General features: G+C 42.0%; 2 protein-coding genes across 3 annotated transcripts in view; both read right to left on the reverse strand.

The window, feature by feature from the left end:
- Nucleotides 1-9,888, reverse strand: part of thoc2 (THO complex 2) — a 47,169-nt gene extending 37,281 nt beyond the window's left edge. For both annotated transcript variants that reach the window (XM_036548784.1, XM_036548785.1), the window contains exons 1-7: nt 9,796-9,888; nt 8,101-8,156; nt 5,445-5,536; nt 4,100-4,151; nt 3,772-3,842; nt 2,696-2,817; nt 830-963 (exon numbers count right to left, since the gene is read on the reverse strand). In XM_036548784.1, the coding sequence (XP_036404677.1) occupies nt 830-963; nt 2,696-2,817; nt 3,772-3,842; nt 4,100-4,151; nt 5,445-5,536; nt 8,101-8,156; nt 9,796-9,860 (592 nt within the window). In that variant the 5' untranslated portion in view covers nt 9,861-9,888. The remainder of the gene's footprint in view (nt 1-829; nt 964-2,695; nt 2,818-3,771; nt 3,843-4,099; nt 4,152-5,444; nt 5,537-8,100; nt 8,157-9,795) is intronic.
- A 3,989-nt stretch (nt 9,889-13,877) lies between these two features.
- The window catches only part of stag2b (stromal antigen 2b), a 33,394-nt gene continuing 26,907 nt past the window's right edge, over nt 13,878-20,364 (reverse strand). The window contains exons 29-34 of the mRNA XM_036547707.1: nt 20,029-20,234; nt 16,955-17,207; nt 16,395-16,502; nt 15,876-16,002; nt 15,432-15,509; nt 13,878-14,967 (exon numbers count right to left, since the gene is read on the reverse strand). Of these exons, the coding sequence (XP_036403600.1) occupies nt 14,944-14,967; nt 15,432-15,509; nt 15,876-16,002; nt 16,395-16,502; nt 16,955-17,207; nt 20,029-20,234 (796 nt within the window). The 3' untranslated portion in view covers nt 13,878-14,943. The remainder of the gene's footprint in view (nt 14,968-15,431; nt 15,510-15,875; nt 16,003-16,394; nt 16,503-16,954; nt 17,208-20,028; nt 20,235-20,364) is intronic.

Consider the following 20,364-nt stretch of genomic DNA (forward strand, 5'->3'; position numbering starts at 1 on the left):
TGGTCCCTGCGTTTGCCCGGATGACGCTTACATCTTGAGAAAGGCTGGAAAACAGAACACCAACTGCTGCACTGACAGTTCATTTGTGTCTGGTGACAATGAATATTCAATAAAGCAGAGACATTTCTTAAAATTGCGGCCTTCATTTATAATTTTTTCCCCCCCCAACAGACATTTTGTGCCATTGGCAGGATCAACACCAGAATGAATTAGTGCACTGAACCGTGAAGCTTCTGACTGCACCCATTTTCAATGCCTGCCGTTACATGCCACCTTGAAACAGCCATTATTAATTGGTACAAAAGATCAAATAAGCATGCAAAAACGTGTTGCGGGGCACTGTAGTGGATTCTGAGCGCTGAGACATTTATCCTGTTATTACAGACGCAGACCTAACTCAAGGCCGTTTTTAGTTCTTAAATGAGTTTGGCACATCCATTGAGAATGTCACTTGCATTTCTTCATGAAAATGGAGATATGGGCATTTTTAATAAGCTGTAATTAGATCTAACTGGCCAAAATAAAATGATGAAAACTGCACTGAAGGCCTGTAGGGTAACGGGGAATATTAAACTGAGCTTGTAACCTAAAAGTGGCAGGTCATGTCCCAGGTACACCGCTGCCACTGGAAACCTCGGCGAGGCGCCTCACCCATGCTGCATCGTGTCCAATGTTTAATCATTAACAGCTGATCTGACCTAAAGTGCATAATCTGCACAAGAATAAGCCAAGCACGTCGCCCGGGGCGAGCCAAGCGAACAGAAACGCAAACAATCTTCATGTAGAGTCCGCAGGGATGACGACGGCGCCGCGGTGACGGATGTCATACCTATCAGTGACTTGATGCTCTCCAGTACGAGGCGGCTGGTGACGTTCCCCGACAGGTCCTGGCCCAGCTCCGTGATCAGCTTGGCGTACCCCTCATTCTCCTCCCTTAGCAAATTGAACTTCTGCTGCTTGTAGCTGCCAGGGAGCAAGTGGTGAACAAATGCACTCAGAAAATTCAATTAACATCATGGGAGCGGGGAGACCGCTCTGTTATCAGAGAGAGAGAGAGACGCACATCGACTGTACGCCTTCTCGAGCCATTGCTCAGAGATTTGTCAACAGAGCCGATTCAGGGAGAACACAAAAGCAATTAATTCTAGCGAGCACATTTGTGCGCACTTTTCACGACAGTCTGAGAAATAAAGTGGGGGCGGAGGAAAGGGAGGGGGGGGGGTGTAGCGGTGAAGCAGGCACTTCCAGTTACAGAAAGCTCGCGAATCTTGATAAGGACTGTAAAGACAGATTCCACACAAAGGCGAGAAATTAATCACTGTCAGGAGAGCGGGGAGACGTGCTTTTAATTTAGAGCAAAATGAGGTGCTGAACAAATTACAGAGTTACACGCAGTTTACAAAAGTTCTGTCACTGGGGGGGGTGCTCTGGCATATTAAGTCAAGTGTGGCGCAGGGGCAGCGAGCACACTGCGGTGAAGCCTCGGTGTGGTCTTCCGACTCCCCACCGTGCACGGAACCTGACCGTCTGCAACAGCTGTGCTAACCGTGGAGGAGAGTCACACATTCACAAGATGGCTGTCAAGGTCATGTGACCAGCTCTGCACTGTTAGCAAACCATGCACCTGCTTTGACTGTGGGTCCCGCAGAAAGACTTGCACAATGCTTGAGAAGCAACCCAGCGGAGGAAACTGACACAGTGCAGCGCAACAGAATCTTGCAGGATTAAGAATTCTGCTGCACCTTCTGCTTTGAGATGGGGAACAGAATGGTGAGACTTCAGGTCTGAGCTGTGATAATAATCATCTATAGTTTAATCCCATGTACAACAGCAAACCCATACTATGTATTTTCTACCCGCAAATGCCAATATGCTCCCTGAATTCATTTGAAGCCGGGCTGAATGAGCGTACACTATTCCCTGATATGTCTATAGACAAGACACTGACAAACTTGACTTCTTTCTAGGAAAAAGCTGCCAGAAGACAGGGTTACGAAACCTCACCTTCCGGCCACGCAGCGTGGAGTGTCACGCGCACCAAAGTGTCTCTGAGTGGGCTGGAGGAAATACTGAGGCAAGCGCCTACACGCATGACAACGCCTAACACAGCGAGGGCCCCTTCCGGCTCAAACGCATAAACGCTCCAAACAAAAGAGCCTGTAACCTTGACGATTCGTTTCATCGCCAGTTTGAGCATCAGAAGAGCTGGCTGTTATTGTACTTTCTCCGAGAGTGTGCTTCAGCAGGTGAGCGATTACAATGACTCACTCAATAGAAATATCACTCTGAAATACTTTCAGTGCTATGCTGCCACAGCCTTGTAGCATAAAAGAGAGACAGGGGTAAAACAAGAGCTTGTCACAGCCAACTCTGAGCTTAAAGGAAGAGGTGGACAGGAAGTCCTGCCGTGTTCAAATGTAGGGGGGGGGAGTGCAATGTGGCTCCTGGGTTCTTTTCAAAGGAGCTCTCTATCAGCTTCCCTGACTGCACAGAACCAATTGGAGATTAAGGCTACATGATCCCCAACATGGGTTGAATCACCATTACTGGTTAATTTCTGCTTCACATGAACCAGTTAAGACTTTGCCTAGTCGTTTGACTCCTTCAAACACATCAGTGTTGACAGCGTATGGTGTCTCCACCCATGGTGGAATTCGCCGAAGCCTCTCCTCAAAGCAAGAAAACCTGCACTCACAACAGCTTCGTCTTGATCTTCACGATCTTCTGATTGAACTGCTGCGCCTGCTTGATCAGTCCCAGGGACTCCAGCGTCTCCGGGTCCAGCCGCTCCTTCAGCACGGCGTCCGGCACAAAGAACTGCAGGGTAAAGCAGAGAGAGTGAGGGAGAGGCTAACAGGACTGAAAACACCTCGCCACACTCAGAGCCTGCAGAAAAACATCATTAAAGCTGAAGCACGAAGCTTTACTCTTCTCCAGAGAGAGAGATAATGTCCACACTGAAAACTTTGACCTACCTCTTCTTTGCACCAAAATCAGCAAATGATGATGACTTACTTGCTATGTCAAAACAATTCCATTTTAAATCCTGGCTGAATACTTTATGTACCATCAAGTGATGCTAACAGCATTAATACAGTAGAGGCCAAAAAAGGGAAAGTGCATAAATTTCGATGGCGAGATGACCAGTCCTCCACTGTGACTGCCTGCTTTCTATTCCTGCTCCGGAAAAACACAACCCTGGGAGAAGCAGTGAGACATGTACATGTGCCACGAAAAGGAATTATGCTGCTTCCCGCTTGGAGGAAGAGTGAGAAATGCGCTGAGGATGGGACTTCGTTTGAAAGCTTTTAAGAGCTACAAATGTACTTTAAATGTCCGACTTTTCCCCTTTAAATCATTTCACATCTAATTATAGAGCTCTGTTAAAGCTGCCCAAGAGAAATTTGTATTTCCAGTGGAGAGAGATGTGGCCTTTGTGAGCAGAGGATAAATGCTAGGCTATTCAATCACGCTTAACACAAACTAATCTTTGGAGTCTGGGAGACTGCAAGGGAAATACATGTACCACTAAGAAAATTATTTACCTTTTAAAGCCTGGCCTTAAAATCTTAATGCTGCATTGGCTAACCAGGAAAAACAATTCTGGCGGCCGCCTGAATTTGGTGAAGCAATGTTGCCCCCTAGTGTTACTGCAGTGGAATTGCTCTTACTGCAGCGTTTCGGACGAGCAAGGCTTGGTTGCTTACGCAGGCCCAATAGCACTGGTGTTCTCTACTGCAGATTGGCCGAAGGTGAAATTGAGACACTTACCAGACATGCTCCCACCAGTTGGGTAAAATGGTCTCGCTTGTTTTTTTCCTCCAAGCAACCAGTCTCGATATCTGAATTAAAGCATTTATGTGAGAGCAAACCAAAACAATGTTTTTATTTTGATCCATTATTCACCAAATATATAAATTTGAGTTATTCATAATGAAATCCTTTCAGGAAGAATGTGACATCACTTCATTTCGAACAGTTTAAAATTTAACGAAATCAATTTCCACTTAACAAATCTAAACTAATTCCATTGTGAGCTGAAAAAATAAGCTTACTGTCGAGGGGGAAAAAAAATTAAACCGCAAGACAAAATACTTACCTAATATACAAAATACATCAGCTAAAATGGATGACATATCTTCACGCAACTCCTGGAAATGAGGAAAAAATGAATACATTAGTATTTCATGATAGGGTTGCTCAATTAGCTTCCCAAAATGCTTCAAATTCCAGAATAAAGTCTTGCGGTGTTGCAGTCTGGCCAACCTCAAACAAAATGAGTGGGTTACTTTAAAGGTTACCTTCTGAAAAACACTTCAGAACATGTCAAAAGAAATGGCCTTGACGCGGTGTTCGGAAAGCAAAACTAACAGCCCTATCCATCATTTGGAGAGCGGTATCAGCTTTGCTTAGTTTGTTGGCTTCATCATGCTTGATACACTGTGACAATGATAGGAAAGCCATCTGTGGACTATCGTCGGTTGTCTGCTTCCAAGATCAAACAACTCAAACTCAAGGTCATCTTTAAAAGCGAAACATGAAAGAAGAGATTACTTTTAATCTACAAAGTAAAGTGTTCACATTTGCCTCAAAAAACTGGTGACCAAAAGTGCATTGTTCAGACTTTCATAACTTTTTTTTTTTTGTTTGCGCAGAATGAAAATCTACTTTTAATTGTTATAATAAACTTTAAAGCAAAACACCTGCCACCGCTTTCGCAATGCACTTAAAGGGCACCAAGAGAAATTCTCAAGTTATTAGTGGGCCTTTTAATTGCTGTTTAACACACATTTAATCTGCGGTTCTCGAAAAACGCCGTCAGTATTGAAAAACAAAACCCCAAGAACGCGTTCAGTTGGAAGCACCAACCAAATACCACATCAGTGGCCCTCACGAAACTGATTTAATGCTAGGTCTCCTTCATCAACTACCCTGGGTTACACGTTTGAGATCAGAAAACAAAGATCCCTGTCATATTGACACTGTCTTCATTACCACTGGAATTACACATAAAAAATATTCAGTATATTCTTGCAGCCTTATTCCTAACAGGCCAGTCTTATCACTGACGTGTGATTTTTAACCTGTGCAGTATGTTTCCTTTAGCTTTAGCAAGTCAACAAGCCTATGATATCCATGGGCGACATGGAAGAGTAGCCACTGGCAGCCTTTAGATTAACAGCACAGGGATTTGTACACCGTGGGAGCTGCTGCCCTCACGCAACATGTGCATCTGTGCAGTGTTTTAGAGAGAGGACATGACCTCAGGCGGCCACAGTGCTGTGCCCTGGCACGGCTGCCAAGCCCGCGACAGTAATCACATCTCAGTACGCTGATCTCTAATGTTTCCGTCAGCTGTGACGGACGGCTCGCCGCTCCAGCTGCGGCGGGCCGGCCCTCAGCTGGCGGGGCTTCGGGGAACGGCCGGATTAAGTGCCCCGTACCACGACGTCGCCGAGGATGCTGGCCGCCAGCTCCAGCTTCAGGCTCCCGCTGATGGCGTGCGACGAGAGCTGGTACAGGGCAGCCTGGATGTCTGCGGGAGGGGAGAGAGAGGACACGCCTTCATTAATCAGGCTCCACCCACACTCAATGCCTATTCATCAATAAACAGCCTGGGAATGCAATGTCAACTTACAGGTACACAGGAATAAACATACACAAGCAGAACGCTGCTTTCTAGTGGGTAATCCCTCCTTCTGTAAAAAGCTTAAATCTTTTGTTAAGCTTGTAATATTTCCTGTCACAACAGACACAAAACTAAACAGAACTAAAGGGGACAAGGGATTCACCAGACCTATGGCAAAATAAGGACTTCTATTAAACAGGTAATATAATATGCTCATTTGTGGTCTTAAACCAAGCAATTGTGCTGATTAATGGTTTGAAGTTGTACAGATGAATACAGCAGTGAATCGGCAAGGTAGCAAAAATACTGCAATACAAGCCAAATGGCCAAATTTGTCTGAAAATTAGACATTCCAAATAAAATTAAACCAAAAGATTTAAAGGCAGCCATTCCATGTTAAAACCCAATCCTCAGTAATAAGATTTGTACCAAACAATCCATTTGTATCCATCTATTACAAGTGAATTACAGCAGATTTGTCAGAAGGAAATTAAATCGGCAAAAAAAAAAAAAATCACAACAGATGCCGATCAATGACTCTCAATAAAGGAAAACAAACCTCACATTTTTTTTGCTCTGAATTGTGCACGGATTCAACATAGAGTGGAGAACAGGTTAGACATAAAAAGTGAAATGATGTGTCTGCTTGACAGCACCAGTAGTACAGGAAGAGAATGCAGGGTGCCCCAGGGATAGCCTGGGGCAGACTGTCCTGTCTGTCACAGACTATAACCTCCAAGCCCTGTGGTACCCCCCATTATCACAGCACTTTGCACGCCCCCAGTCACAGGTGGTATGCTAAAACAATGGATGCACTGTAGTAGATATCCAAACAAGCTAGACATCCAAGTAATGATAATATAAAGTATAAAATAAGAGAGTAGGGGCATTTCAAAACAGCCATAAATATCATATATATATGCATGCGAGAAAAACACGTCACAATTTGTCACATTAATGTTTTTGACAATTTATACACACGCATGCTTGTAAAACATGCTCAAACATCTTTGCAGCATTTAAATCTGGACAAATTTCAATATTTGCTCTCTGAGCAACACAAAATGCATACACAATATCACAAAGGGATCCACAGTTGTATATAAGGCATGAAAGTTTGCAAATTAAGGGGTTTTGCAAATTATATTTGCTACATACAAAGTCAATGTTCTTTGAAGACAACAAAAAGATCCAGAACTTTCTGTATCTTTTTATAGCAAAGCCAGGGGACACTTGCTCTAAACCTGCCCCTGACACAATGTACAATATGAGCAGCCAGCCGTATGTTGTGTGACCATATAAAAGTGGTGGTTCATCAAAAAGGATTCTCTGCTGCTCGACCACTCAGAATTCCAATTAAGGTGGGCATGGCACTGGAACGGTGGCTGAGCGCTTTGAGAGCTCCACAGTGACCTAAATAAAGCACAGGGCGTGGCTTTATCAGTTCCCCACGATTGACTCCCCCTGAGAAATAAACTCCACTGTGTGTTAATTGACAGGCTGGGCCCACAGCTCGCTGTGCTAGCCACTGTGATCCGTTACCTAGAAACCATTCTTGGAAGGAGAATCCACAGAGACTAAAGACACCTCCTGCTATTGCTGCAGAAAGGAACTCAAGAACCAGCCTCTCCTTGAGAAAGCCCCCACCTCCTTGCAAGCCTTTCACAGACTAAACTCACATATGGCACTGCAACACAGGCAATTTCAAAAACTGCACTTGCTCCAGTAACATACAGGAACATACTCGAGAAGGGAATAACGAAAGGAACAAGGGTACAAAACAATTAGATCGATAGTTAAGGAGCCTGACAGATCCTCAGCCTTCAGGTGTATGATGTTAAAATATATACTGAAAGGCACATCCCAAGCTTTAAAAGCTCACCTCAACTCGCTGTAATATTGCCTGGGGTTTCTCACCCCAGGTCCTAGGGCTCAGAGTACCCTTCTCATGATTTTCTGTTATGCCAATTGTCCTGGGCCTGTTATAGAATAGTTGGAAATGAGCTGTTAACAGAATAGGATGAGTCTAAACAACTAATTCTTCGCTTCAGGTTCTTGAAGGAGAAAACTGGTGTGTGGACACAGGGGTAGCCATCCCCAAGGGGGGGGATCCCCCGCAGGGGTAGCATCCCCAATCTGCTATTCAACTCCATCATTTGACTCCATCTCTACAGCGCTGCAGCAAGCAATCAGGAACCCACACTGACGTTTTTTTCCCCCAGTGTTGTGTACACCATTACTAGAGACAAGACTAAACCTTCTAACACGAACTGACTTTCAAAGATTTAAACAAGGAGTCCTGTTCAAGAGGAATATTCAAAGGGCCTGTCCTAAACCCAAGTTTCATACCTTTAGGCAATAAAACTTACAAACATGCCCCTTGACAGAACCCCTCTATGTAACAGGGCTATTACACCATCACAATGATACCGCCTTTAAGTAGGGAGGTTGGCCTTTCCATTTTTACATACCTCTTAACATCATGTCATCATTAGGCTGGTCTGCAAGAGTCCGACATAATTGTAAACTGCAAGACAAAAAAAGTAATTAAGGTAAGTAAGGTTCTGTATGCTCATGTACTCAGCTGAGTTTATAACAGTATTCCACTATAATCACGACCAACAACTTTGGCTGTCTTCTTCTGAAGTAACCTGTGGAAAGAAAACTACAACCAAAACCAAGATTACATGACCATTACCCGTGTCTAATTTTACAAATTTACAAGCGTCCTGCTTCTCAAAAGATAAATAATGAATAAAATTAATTTTCAAAATATAATTAACATGGATTAATTTACAAACACGTGTGAGCCATTCTGAGGTCAGAAATCGCATGGCTACATATACATTATACCATTAATCATTTCAGTACACGGAACAAATTCCATTAGTTTTTTCAATTCCAGTTTTTCCCATATGAAAAAAGATGAACAAGAATACAGTGTAAACCAGCTAACAACCTTGAATATAGCGACGTATCCTGGAAATGACAAGTAGCACTGTCATTTCCAAACAGCTAAAATAAATACAGGTATTTTAACCATAAACTCGGAATCGGCTTGGAATTAGCTGGCCTCAGTGATCTGCCTGAAGTTGTCTCTAGATAAGGCCGGGACATGGAAGCTAGATCGCTGGATGTTTATGACCACGACAACAGTTAGCTAGCTAGCTAAAGCATCAAGGCCAGACGTGTGAAAGTACTAGCTAACGAAAGCGCCAAAAATGTTATGAAAACAATAAACGATCCAACTTAAACTGTACTGACTGGTTAACATTCGACAGTTAACGAGTTAGCTAGGTCAACCACCACATTGTAAACACAGTAGCTAACTCGCTATACAAGAACGATACGTTAGATAGATAGCTAGTAAAAGTTAGCCAGTCTAACCATCTACAGCTAGCTAGCTAGCCAGCTAACTTTAGCTAGTTAGCTAACGTTAGGTAATAAGCGAAGCAGTATAGCCAGCTACATGTTCGAGTTAGTTAGCCTCAAAGCTTGCAGTGTTCTTGTTTAATATGGATGCATTTAAACAATTGTGTATTAATGGAAGATCAACATTTTGACTTAAACAAAACTACCCAAGCTAACGCCAGGCTGTCTTGGCTATATGTTCCCCTACTTGTTTACAGCTAGCACTAGCAAGCAAACCTGCTACTAAGCTGCTGCAAATATAAATATTTCACCGTGTCGCTATATTTCACATTTCCTTTTACATACGTCTGCTGATGGCCGTTAGAATATCAATTTAATCCACATCATCAGGTGCTTCTACATGTTTAACTGTCTAGCTGACCAGCTAAGTGGCAAACGTTACGTCGTCGCAAGTGTGCGCCACAAATTCACTTGAGCAAGGAGCAAAGATCGCTTGCTGATCATTAAAATTGGTAGATAGAGGACTCTACATGTAGACAACAAACATGCAACTAGCTAAGTTAGCTACATCTTCGACAAGTCCACATTTCTTTAATTCAATTCTCGTCTCAATGTTTAGCTTACTATTCATAGTTAGCGAGAGCAACTGGGGAGTTGGACACAATGCAGAGTACAGCTAGCTGGCTACCTGGATAATTTCGAGAGAGCATTACTAGGCACACAGAAACGACACTGATCAAATTCGAAGCGTTACGTCGTCTTTCCTAGTAATCAAAAAGCTCAAGGTTACTCACAACTCATTTTTTCCTGATTTTTCCCAGTTTTTGATCCAGTCAGTAGGGAGGACCAACGCCGCCATCTTCCCCACAATACCGCACTTAGCCCGGATGTTGAGCACAATGCACCGGGTCAAAGGACCCAAGCTAGTGCATGGTGGGATGCTGGAATGTATAAAAGTTAGCTAGCAATCTTGTAACCTTGGAATCTAACTAATAATGCAGCCTTAGACCATGCAGATACACGTTAATTTAACGACTGTTTGCAACAATGCAGAAAGACCGGATGTTTATGGACATCACTTCAGAGCAGGCGTTCATATCCACTGAATTTTAACCAAATGGATTGGTTGATACGTATCCATGTGGCCATTAAGGTTTATATAAAGAGAAAGCCAGGCCAAACCCTTTCACCTATATTCGCCTCGCCCTAGGTTTACAAGTATGTGTGAATCGCTCCCTTTAAACTTCGATGCAGAGGGTGTTTCTGGAAGTCCTTGATTGTCTTCATTAGCTAACCTATACGTATGGAAGTATACATTTTCGCGGGAACGACTGTACCCATCATAGCGATGCAAGGCGGGCACACTGTAAACAACGAGAAGCCGTGGAGTGGGGAAGGCAACAAGCACATTCAGTGGGGGTCCACGTCGTGGTTTCTCCGCCTTTAAGCCTACTTGATGTTGCAATATTAATGGTGGATTTGAGTGGCTCTCGCTTTCACCGAGAAAAAGTTATAACTTTTGTAAGTCGCTTTGGATAATGTAAATAACCAAACGAATATAACATTATAAGGAACAACTGGACTAAAAAAGTGAGGGCATGGTAGCACACCATCACGCCTCTACCAGCCATCCACGCAGCAGGTGTGCAGCCTGTAAGGTACCACAAATATTGACATTCGCACAGAATGCAAGTTGACGAACGTCAGTGTTTCAGACAAAGAGCAGACGCAGGGCGGTAATTCATATCTCGACCACAAACCTCCCCAGTGATCAGATTTACATAACCATGCATGACGAACAAGTAAGGGGGGGGGGTACATTTCCCTTAACTTTCATTTACATTTCATTTAATTTTCATTTCTTAATTTTAATCTGGCGGTTTAGTTTCGCACCCGGTAATGGTGCACAATGCTGAGGGGAAAAACGACAATCGCCTCCTGCTGTACAGAGACTAAATGCAGTAGAGAGAAATGGAGCTGAACAGCATCTTGGGAATGGCTTTCGATGTATTCTGTGGTAAAAAAAAACTGTCTATATTTCCATTGCTTTTCCTCCGATAAACCGAAGGAATTAGTGAATTATATTCGACATATTCTGGTGAACTGACACTTCAGTCCAAACGAATATAGAACAGGCCAAGGGGAGGTGGAACTACAGAATTGTGTCAGAGGGCTACCTTGAACCCCAAGACCAAGGGTGAGAAACCCCAATCCTACACTGCAGTCAGTTGAGATGATCTTTTAAAGCTTTGTGTGTGCCTTTCTGTTTGTATTAATTTAACAGCATATACCTCAACTCCAAGGGCGAGCTCCTTAATTGTAGATACAACTGACTGGCAGGCCTGGTACAGAAGTCATGTAGGCAGATTAGTATTCAAAGCTAGACTTCGTTTCACTTCCAGCAACAATGCTGGCAAGCAATATTGATACCATGGGAATGCATTTATTAAAACAATGGGCTTTCATCCACATAGTTATGTATCTTGAAGGCAGCAATGCCTTTACCAACTCAATCAATTGGTTCAATATTTTGAAGTGAAGTCATTCTACAATCACATTTGGACAAGGGCAATTCCTTGTTGTGTTTAGTTAAATGGGTGCATGTTGGTTCACATACTGAAAAGCAAGTAAGTCCAGACTGCAAATAAAATTGAATTAACATTGTCATGTACATGTTTTGGGAGAATGAAAGGAGTTAAAAAAAAAAAAAGAGGAGAGAGAAGTCTTTCAGGAGATAACTGACAGAGCTTCCAGCTCCCCAAGGAAAGCAAGGGCAAGCACTAAAGGCATTTCTTTCCAGCTCCATCAAGGATATATTTTTGTTTTTGTGAACTAAGCACACATCACAATAATCTAAACCAGAATACTCATACTTTGTATTCAGACCATCTGTTTGTAAGCCAAGGTCACCTCCCCTCATTTCCCTCTCTTTCATGAGGTGCAGTACTCAGACCTTCCATAAATCTCCACTCCACACTACTTCTATTGTACTTAACCTGTGTTATGGTCCTGGTTCCCCACAAACCCCAATAACCTTCTCTTACACTTCATGTCTATTTGCTTTCAAACCAATTTTCTTTCAATATTACTTAATGTAAAAAATGTCAATTTATTGACAGGCATTTGACAAGGAAAACAGAAAAAAAACACTGCAGTGAGAGGTGTGACATGGTTTTGCTGTGTATATTCACGCAATCTTACAGTATGCACAGAAAGACCAGGATGGAATTTGGAAGTTAACATTTGATAAGTATGTAGTAATTTAGTACAAAGTATTTGAGCTTAAATTTTTGTTAAAGCATATTCTAGTGTGCATTAAATTTACAAAGCTCCAGCATACAAGCAACAAAATATGCTAGCTACTTGGAAAATGAAGACTTTTGAATGGTGTACAGCAATTTGCAATAATGCCTTTGCTCCAATCTCTGAGGCATGCCAAATCTGGCTCCCTAAACCTTCCGGGTTTATTCCAATTTTCGTAAATGGCATTTCCCAGTTATTACCGTCTCAGATCGCCTTTGTGACTTTTCCAAGTCCTGGTCTTCAGCAATAATGGCATCTTTGCCAGCTACCCAGCAATTCTTTTTGTATTGCATGGGCTTACCAAGCAATACAAAAACATTTGAGCAAGATCATCAATGCCTTTCAGTGAAACACAGGCAAAGGTATATGCAGTGAGAAATAAAGTGTGCATAAAAAGGGAGGATATTTGTGCCAAAGTTACATTGAGAAAGGGGTGTAAGGAAGAAAGTACACAGAAAGGGAATACATTCATGACAGTTGATTATTTCACCTAAAAACCTAAATTGTTTCAAAGACATAAATGAAACAACCGTACAGGTAATTGCAGACACAGGCTGCAAAAACAATGTTCATTGGAAATAAAGTTACACATGTTTAGCCCTTCTGCCCCAACAAAGACTTACCAGACTTTTGAAAGGTTTCCCATCATGCCTAGAAGGCACTGATAATGGGAATGGTTTTCAAGAGGCGGAACAGACTTCAGACAAACCTTGTCGCACTTCAGTCACACAGTTGAGGAAGGTTTACTTTTATTCAAAAAGTTACTGTCTCCAGACATAAATACAAATCAGAAAAAGTACACTGGACGACAGAAGGTAGAGAAACAAAAGGTTAAGATACATGTGTGTGTTTGTGTGTACATATGTATTATATATTATATACATATATAAACACACACAAGCACACAGTCCTTTCAGCAGTTCTGTCAATGCAGTTGGGAGGGACAGAAACACTAGACAGTTATTTTCAAAGCATGAGAGAATTTACTTACGTAATGTATTACGTAAAACACAAACATATGCTGTTTCTCTACTTTTTCTCAATATTACACTTGTCAACTTCTTTTTTTGGCTGAAACAGCCCAATAATTCAACCTTTAAACATGACTGTATAATTTACTTACACGGAAGATTTCAGCGTGAAAAACGTTCTGTATTATAAGCATGTTAAGGCTAAGGCATGGAATGATTATAAAGAATATACCTCAATAGACAAAACATTTTATTAAAATGTACATTTTGTACTATAAGTTAATGTTAGACTTAAGCTTTGTCTAGCTGCCCAAGCATTGCAGAGTAATGTTCATTTCCAAATAGGATTTTAAAGATTGGATTTATGTTACAGGCTTTTAGCTGAGGATTTGTGAAAGGACATTTTAATATGGGAAAACTTAAAGCTGAATTTCTTGGATTTATCCAAACTAATTTACACATAGGAAAAAGGTATAGAAACCTGAAGACTTTGCAAAGACAAAGAAAAAACAATATAAAATACAAATTTAAAAATCTTTCTCAATGCATGACTACACATGCATTCATTTTTTTTAAACAGTTTCTTATACATTTCTGGTAACTTTAGGTTGGAATTCGAAAGTAAGAAAAACTAACTGCACAATTATAAAATCAGCACCAATTTATATATAACTTTATTTAAAAGGTAGATACCTATTCCAACACTCTAATAAGCTGTATATCTGTTTAGAGAAAATTATTTTCAGCAAACATACTATACCAAGCTCTGCTTTAATTAGACAATACAGTGGCACTACTGGAGAGGTTTCCACTGGCTTTTGTAATTAGTCTCTCAAAAGGACAGGCAAACAGTTCAAATCTTTGGGTAAGCTTTGTGACTACTGCCATGTACCGCCATAATGAGTCTCCTGCGATGTGTGGAAATCTTCAGAGCTACTGGGGATTCCTTGTTTCAGTGATTCAATGCACAGCCTGCCCAGCGGTCACCGCACTCTTGGGTCCTTTCAGTTTCACGATACAGTCAGTGGGGGGAAGGGGGAAGTAACAAGGGGACAAAGCACAAAAGAAAAAAAAACTGGAGCCTTCCCTCCATTTTTCACACACCAGATAGATCAGAAGAATAAAATATTTCAATACTTAACTATAATGAGCAATAACCTGTTTATAAATTACTAATTTACACCTAATGACTTACTATTACAAAAGGGCTATACATTAAACAAAGTTCTTTAAGTTACAAAAAAAGTGTATCCCCATTTTTTTTTGTTTCATTTTTAGAAAATACCACAATTCTGAAAGATCCCAGGAGGTCATTGTTAATGATGCCTTCGACAAAAGATGACATTTACCCTCACCTTTAAAAGAAATTGCAATATATGGCTGCAGAAAACCTCAGATTCTATAGCTTTCGAAACTGGTCAGCCACTGTGTAAGTAAACAGATAAAGCTTACCCAATGATTGTAAATGTTTTAGTAGATTTTTCTTATTTTTCTTTTTCATTTTAAACAAGTTCCCCTTTGTGGGGCAAGCAATGCTGCCTCTGGGTGCATCTGAGTCCATGACTATGTGTGAGAAATATTCTCCACACAGAACACACCTGCACAGCATCAAGAGGCTTAACAACACACACAAAAAAATCTTATTTCCATACACCTTCCCACATTAGCTTAGAACATGGAAACTCCGAGGACCTGTGAGAGAGAGAGAGGGAGAGAGAGGGAGAGAGAGAGCAGGGTACAGTTCAGTGGTTGCTGACATCCACACAGTAATACACATGTAATTCCATTCACTCTTATCCATTATAGTTATGATTGTATGGACACAATTTTTCAGTCATTTTCAGTAATTATTTTAAATTGCTTCCTATGCATTGAAATGCATTCTATTATAATGATGACTATCAGGGTTAAGATTTAATAAGATTTATATTTCTTCAGCAAACACAGCTCTTCTTTATCTTGCCATTTAGCGCCACCTTGTGTTAAGATTATACATGTGTAATGTACACGTCCTCACAAGGAAAGCAGTTTCCTGGGGGTGGGCATTTGTTTGGCTAAGTACGCAGACACACACATTCATGGAATATTATTACATAACTAATTAGACATATATGACAGACTATATGACTGAAACATGGTTATACGTGGAACCTTACCGACTCATCCATGATTGAAGCAGGGTCAAAGAAGTCTGGCTTAAGCTCTGATCGCTCCCGGCGATTTTTTGATGGTGGCTGTAAGAAACAGGTGTCAGAGGGTGAAAAGAACAGAAAAAATTCATGAAATAATTCCTTGCAGAAACACTAATTAAAGAGTGATTTAACATATAGTGGAGAATAATATGACCATTTAATATTTTCAAAACTAGAATCCTGTTTTATTAAAAACTCAAAAAAACCTCTTTGAAGGTGAAATTGTAAATTAACCACTTAACTTATCTAGGGTGCATACAGGAAAGGAAATTCTTAATATCTGGTGTAAATTATCTCAAAGGTAAACTGACACAAAAGATAATACTTTTGACATAAACGTGGACTTGCAGTTGTAATGATGCATGGAAAATTGTTGAAAGAACATTGATTTAGAACTCCTCATCGTACCAGATCAATATCCATGGTGTCAAAGTCCATGCCTTCATTCAAGTCCTCGATCCGGCCTTCGGACGACATCATCACATCTTCCACGATTGGCTCCTCATCATCCTCCATGAGTCCGGTGCCACGGCGACTGAGGGACATGCCAGACACAAGCAGTTCAGCAGGCCAGCTTATCTACAGTTGTGCTCTGAGAGCCTGGCAGCGATTACCATAACAGTTCTCTTTTTGCATTCATTTCTCGTGGTGCATCATATGCATTTTCCATTTTTGGGAAAATTCAGTGTCCTAAAATGAATGCCAGGGAAATGGTGTTGCATTTTCCAAGACAATCTACATCTAAAAATCTACAAGAAAATGATTCATACAGGGCTGACTTAAAACTGCTCAGTAAAACCAGACACAATCCCTGGGTTTAATGTTCTCAGAGCAAGCCCAGGGGTCAGCACAGCAAGTGCCACCTGAAGGCGGCTGGACAGACGGATGAAAGCGCGTGCCGTCACGGCGGCCGCTCTGTGTCCTTACATGGCGTGCTGCAGGTTGCTCCTCAGTTTGGCGTAATTCATCGCTCGCTCCTGCTGCTGTCGGACCTCCTCTTGTTGCCTCTGGGCCAGCATCCAAGTGACCTGGGTACTGGGAACAGAATGGGCTGAGTTAATGATACGCAGTATCACCCCGGTCTTTCTTCTCCTCCGTGATGAGTTTCTGTAAGGTCGTCTGCTGGGGATTTAGTCTATAAGAGCTGCCGTAGAAATGCCCAAGTTGCTCATAATTACATTGCTTAAGCAGAGCGACTTTCACAGCCTTTTAAACATATCCTCCATTTACAGCACTATAAATTTAATTAAACAATTCATAAGGATTGCCACAGCATAATATTCTTCTTACACTCCATCACTGAGTATTCAAAGACAGTACTACTCATGGGTACAGGTTTGTTTAGGTGTTACTGTTACAGATTACATAGCTTTTGATGAGCACACTGCATTGCCTTTTCCTTAGATGTACAAGGGCACGCTAGGGTCCAAGAGGACTAAAAGGAGTCATCATCAAGAGCTGGGTGAAGGCTAAGTGGAAATGCCTACTTGTAGTCCATGGGTGTCTGGTGGTGGTGTGGCTGGGGTGGCTGGGGGTGCTGCTGCTGTTGCTGTTGCTGCTGCTGCTGCTGCTGCTCTGGGGGAAGGGCGTACACCCCCATGTAGCTGTCCTCGGGGCGTATCCTCTTGGTGTCCCTCATGGCGGTGGAGGTGAGGTGGGGCGAGGGCATCATGACCGGCGTCTGCATGGTCTGCTCGCGGTTCAGCCACATGCTGTCGCTGCTACTGCTGCTCTCCTCTGCTGTGGTGCGCAAGGGGGGAGGGGTGGGGGGTGGTTAACTCTCAGGAGTAAAATCTGGCCTAGCCATACTGACAATTACCAATCAGTACTGCCTTAGACTTTCTGTGAGTAACATCCTGCACAACTTCACTACAGCTGTTTCACTTCTTAAAGGCTCAGGATCTACAACGTTCCACAACGAAGCGCCCTGTTCAACACATTCACAGCAAAGGCGGAGAAACAAAGTGTAAAAACACTGGGTATATACTGACAGCTAAGTTGATGGTTCACAGGTAGGGGCAAATGGTAAGAGAATTGTGTCCTCTTTAGGGCAATTTATGTCATCTATGTAAACTTAAATACATATGCAAACAGCATGTCTTGGTTTTTAATTTTTTAAAAAGTATTTTCTAACATAAAACCAAAGTCACCTTCAAATAATTCAGCGTTTTTAAATAAAATATCAGACAGAAAAAAATTTCAATGTACCATTTGTAATTCAGTAAAACGTGACAACTGGGGAAAGGTCTGAATGCTTTTGCCAAGGCACTGTATGTATCAGATATTCCTTAAGTATCAATAACATTTTGTGCTCTATAAAATGTATTTTTCAATGCTTGCATTCCAGAATTATTTTAAAAATGGCCACTCACATTCTCTCTCAATTATCACAGTGCGCTCAAATTAATCAGAACTTTCACTGATCCCCAGTTCTGCATCACTGATTTCCTCAAAGCCAGAACCAATTTAACTGTCGAACATAAATATAATATCATACAGGCTCCCAAGTGGCCTAGGCAATAAAAGCACTTGTTCACAGCAAAGGCTAGGGCCTATGACTAGGGTTCCCAACTGACAGTTTCATCTACTGAAGATGACCAGGATCCTAGAGTGGCAGAAAAAAATTGGCTTTATTCCACCAGACAGGGCTGCACCACTGGCGTCTGTGACATGCTTGGGCACCTCGGGCACCTGTGAGTTACTGACTGTCAGGAGGATGCATCTATGCTCAAGTCAGTCTGCCTCCTGGTGCACTGTGGGACTTGTAGTTTTTCAGACTTATAGTGTGAAAAATAGTTGCTTTGGCTTGAATGGATATTGGATCATTTGGTTGTGGGGTGGAGTGTAAGACTCCCTCCCAATCTGCATTTCTGCTCACTTGCTTTAATTATTTCCCTTCAAAATGGTGGCATGTCACGTGATCGACAGTACAATCTGGAAAATAACCTTTCATTGGCCCTTGGTTGCACCATTCTACTGTATGAACATTTTTTTTTTGCACAAGTCACAACACAGTTATAACACTGTACCTGTGCATTTTAATTTGAAGTGAACAGAAAGAACTTTGCATTTGCCAGACGCTCTCATCCATAGTGACTTATGAAAGGTTTGGAGATCGATTTTAAGGCGCAAACTACATAATATGTATGAGTTTTAAGTAGCAATTGTAAATTGTTAGAAAAATAAAATGTTTCATACCAATCACTAGCCTTTTTTAAAATAAAGCTGGATTCACAAATGACTGCCCTTCACTACAATACTCTCTAAGGTTAATCATGAGCAATGACATTTTGTTGCATTATTAGCCTACAAGCGGGAAATTCATAGGAGAGAGACTCATTTTCACATTTACTCTTATTGTTATTTCATATATAACACTACTTCCTGCAAATTGATTTCATTTTACATCCATACTGCCTGTTTCCGAACTGAGCTAGTAAATAATGGGAAAGATCAGTGCGCGAATGGACACAAATTGAAAACTGTCTAGTGTTAAACGCAGTTTCAGATTGGTAATGTTTTAACATTTTTGCCTAAGATTCCAATTCCAGATGTCACCACTTATGCCGTTTCTATGGTTTCTTGCAATTTTTTCTTGTTTCATCAGGAGCCATGGCATTGGAATGATAACAGCAGAATGTGTCCCAAATGGACTCCCAAATGGAAAACCTGCCCTTCCTCCACCAGTATATACTTCTGTAATATCACATGAAGTGCTAACCTGCTCACCTGCAGACTGGGACGCAAACGTAGTGTTTGATTGCCATTCATACATAAATAGCTGGGTGGAAGAACGGGTGAGTGGCTAGACACAAGATGTTCAACAACAGGAGGCCACTCAGCCCAGGCAGCAGTGTGTCAAGACTGATCTTGAACATTCAGAGAGTCTCTGCTTACACTCCAAACCCTGGCAAGCCACCCCACCCATTAATAACTGCATGAAAAATGGATTCCTAGAGTCCGTGTGAGAGCATGTGAGCATCCTGCAAATGTAGCTAACTGAATGTAAATGGGCCACAAGGGCCCACTGGAAGAATGCAAATGGATAGGAGGCATGTGGATGATTGCAGCACTGGAGGAACCAGTGCTGCAAAGGAAGGCTGACATGAAATGGCTGTTCATTACACTGATCTATGTCTCTCTTCACGTGTTAGAAATGCAATGCAGACCATTTTTCACAGCACAAATGTTTTAAGCTGTAAAACTTAGTTTGATAAAGAATGAAGAATGTATATTTAACCTACACAAATGCTTTCAGTGCACAAAAAAACCACAGGTGCAGGTACTTACTCCCCACAAACCAATAAAAACACTGACAAAACTGAATCAAAAATCATTGAAATCAAGTTACAATTAAAGTTATGGTTAAACAATTTGGGCCACTGCACAAACTGAACAACCACTAATCTACACTATATATTCTATTCACTACATACACCAACCCAATGTTCACTACACGTTTGTGTAACGTGGCCCTGTTTGTGTGTGTAAAATAAATACGAAGGAGAAAGGACATTGTCTGTTGGCCTTCTGAGAACGCTGCTGGTCAACGGCCCCTCACCTTCAGCCAGTTTCCTCTTGCCGGTGGCCGGCTTGGCCTTCTTGCTCCTGATGGTGGAGCCGCGGCTGCTGATGCCGCTGACGACAGACATCGTGTCATCGTCCCCTCCTGCCTGCAGGGAGTTCCGGTAGGAGATGAGCGGGAGCCAGCAGTCTTCCCGCTGCAGGGCCATCTGGAAGGTCATGAACCTCTCCAGATAGATGTGGCTGTGGGGGACAGAGAGTCATGTGAGTGTGGGCGAACAGCACTCACTCCCAGGTGCAGTCATAAAAGCCCTGAGCTTTCAGGAGCCCAAAGCATCAACTCTCAGCTCTTGAAAGCACAAGAACTGCACCG

This window comes from Megalops cyprinoides, chromosome 16 (genome assembly GCF_013368585.1).
Source record: "Megalops cyprinoides isolate fMegCyp1 chromosome 16, fMegCyp1.pri, whole genome shotgun sequence".
Classification (NCBI taxonomy): domain Eukaryota; kingdom Metazoa; phylum Chordata; class Actinopteri; order Elopiformes; family Megalopidae; genus Megalops; species Megalops cyprinoides.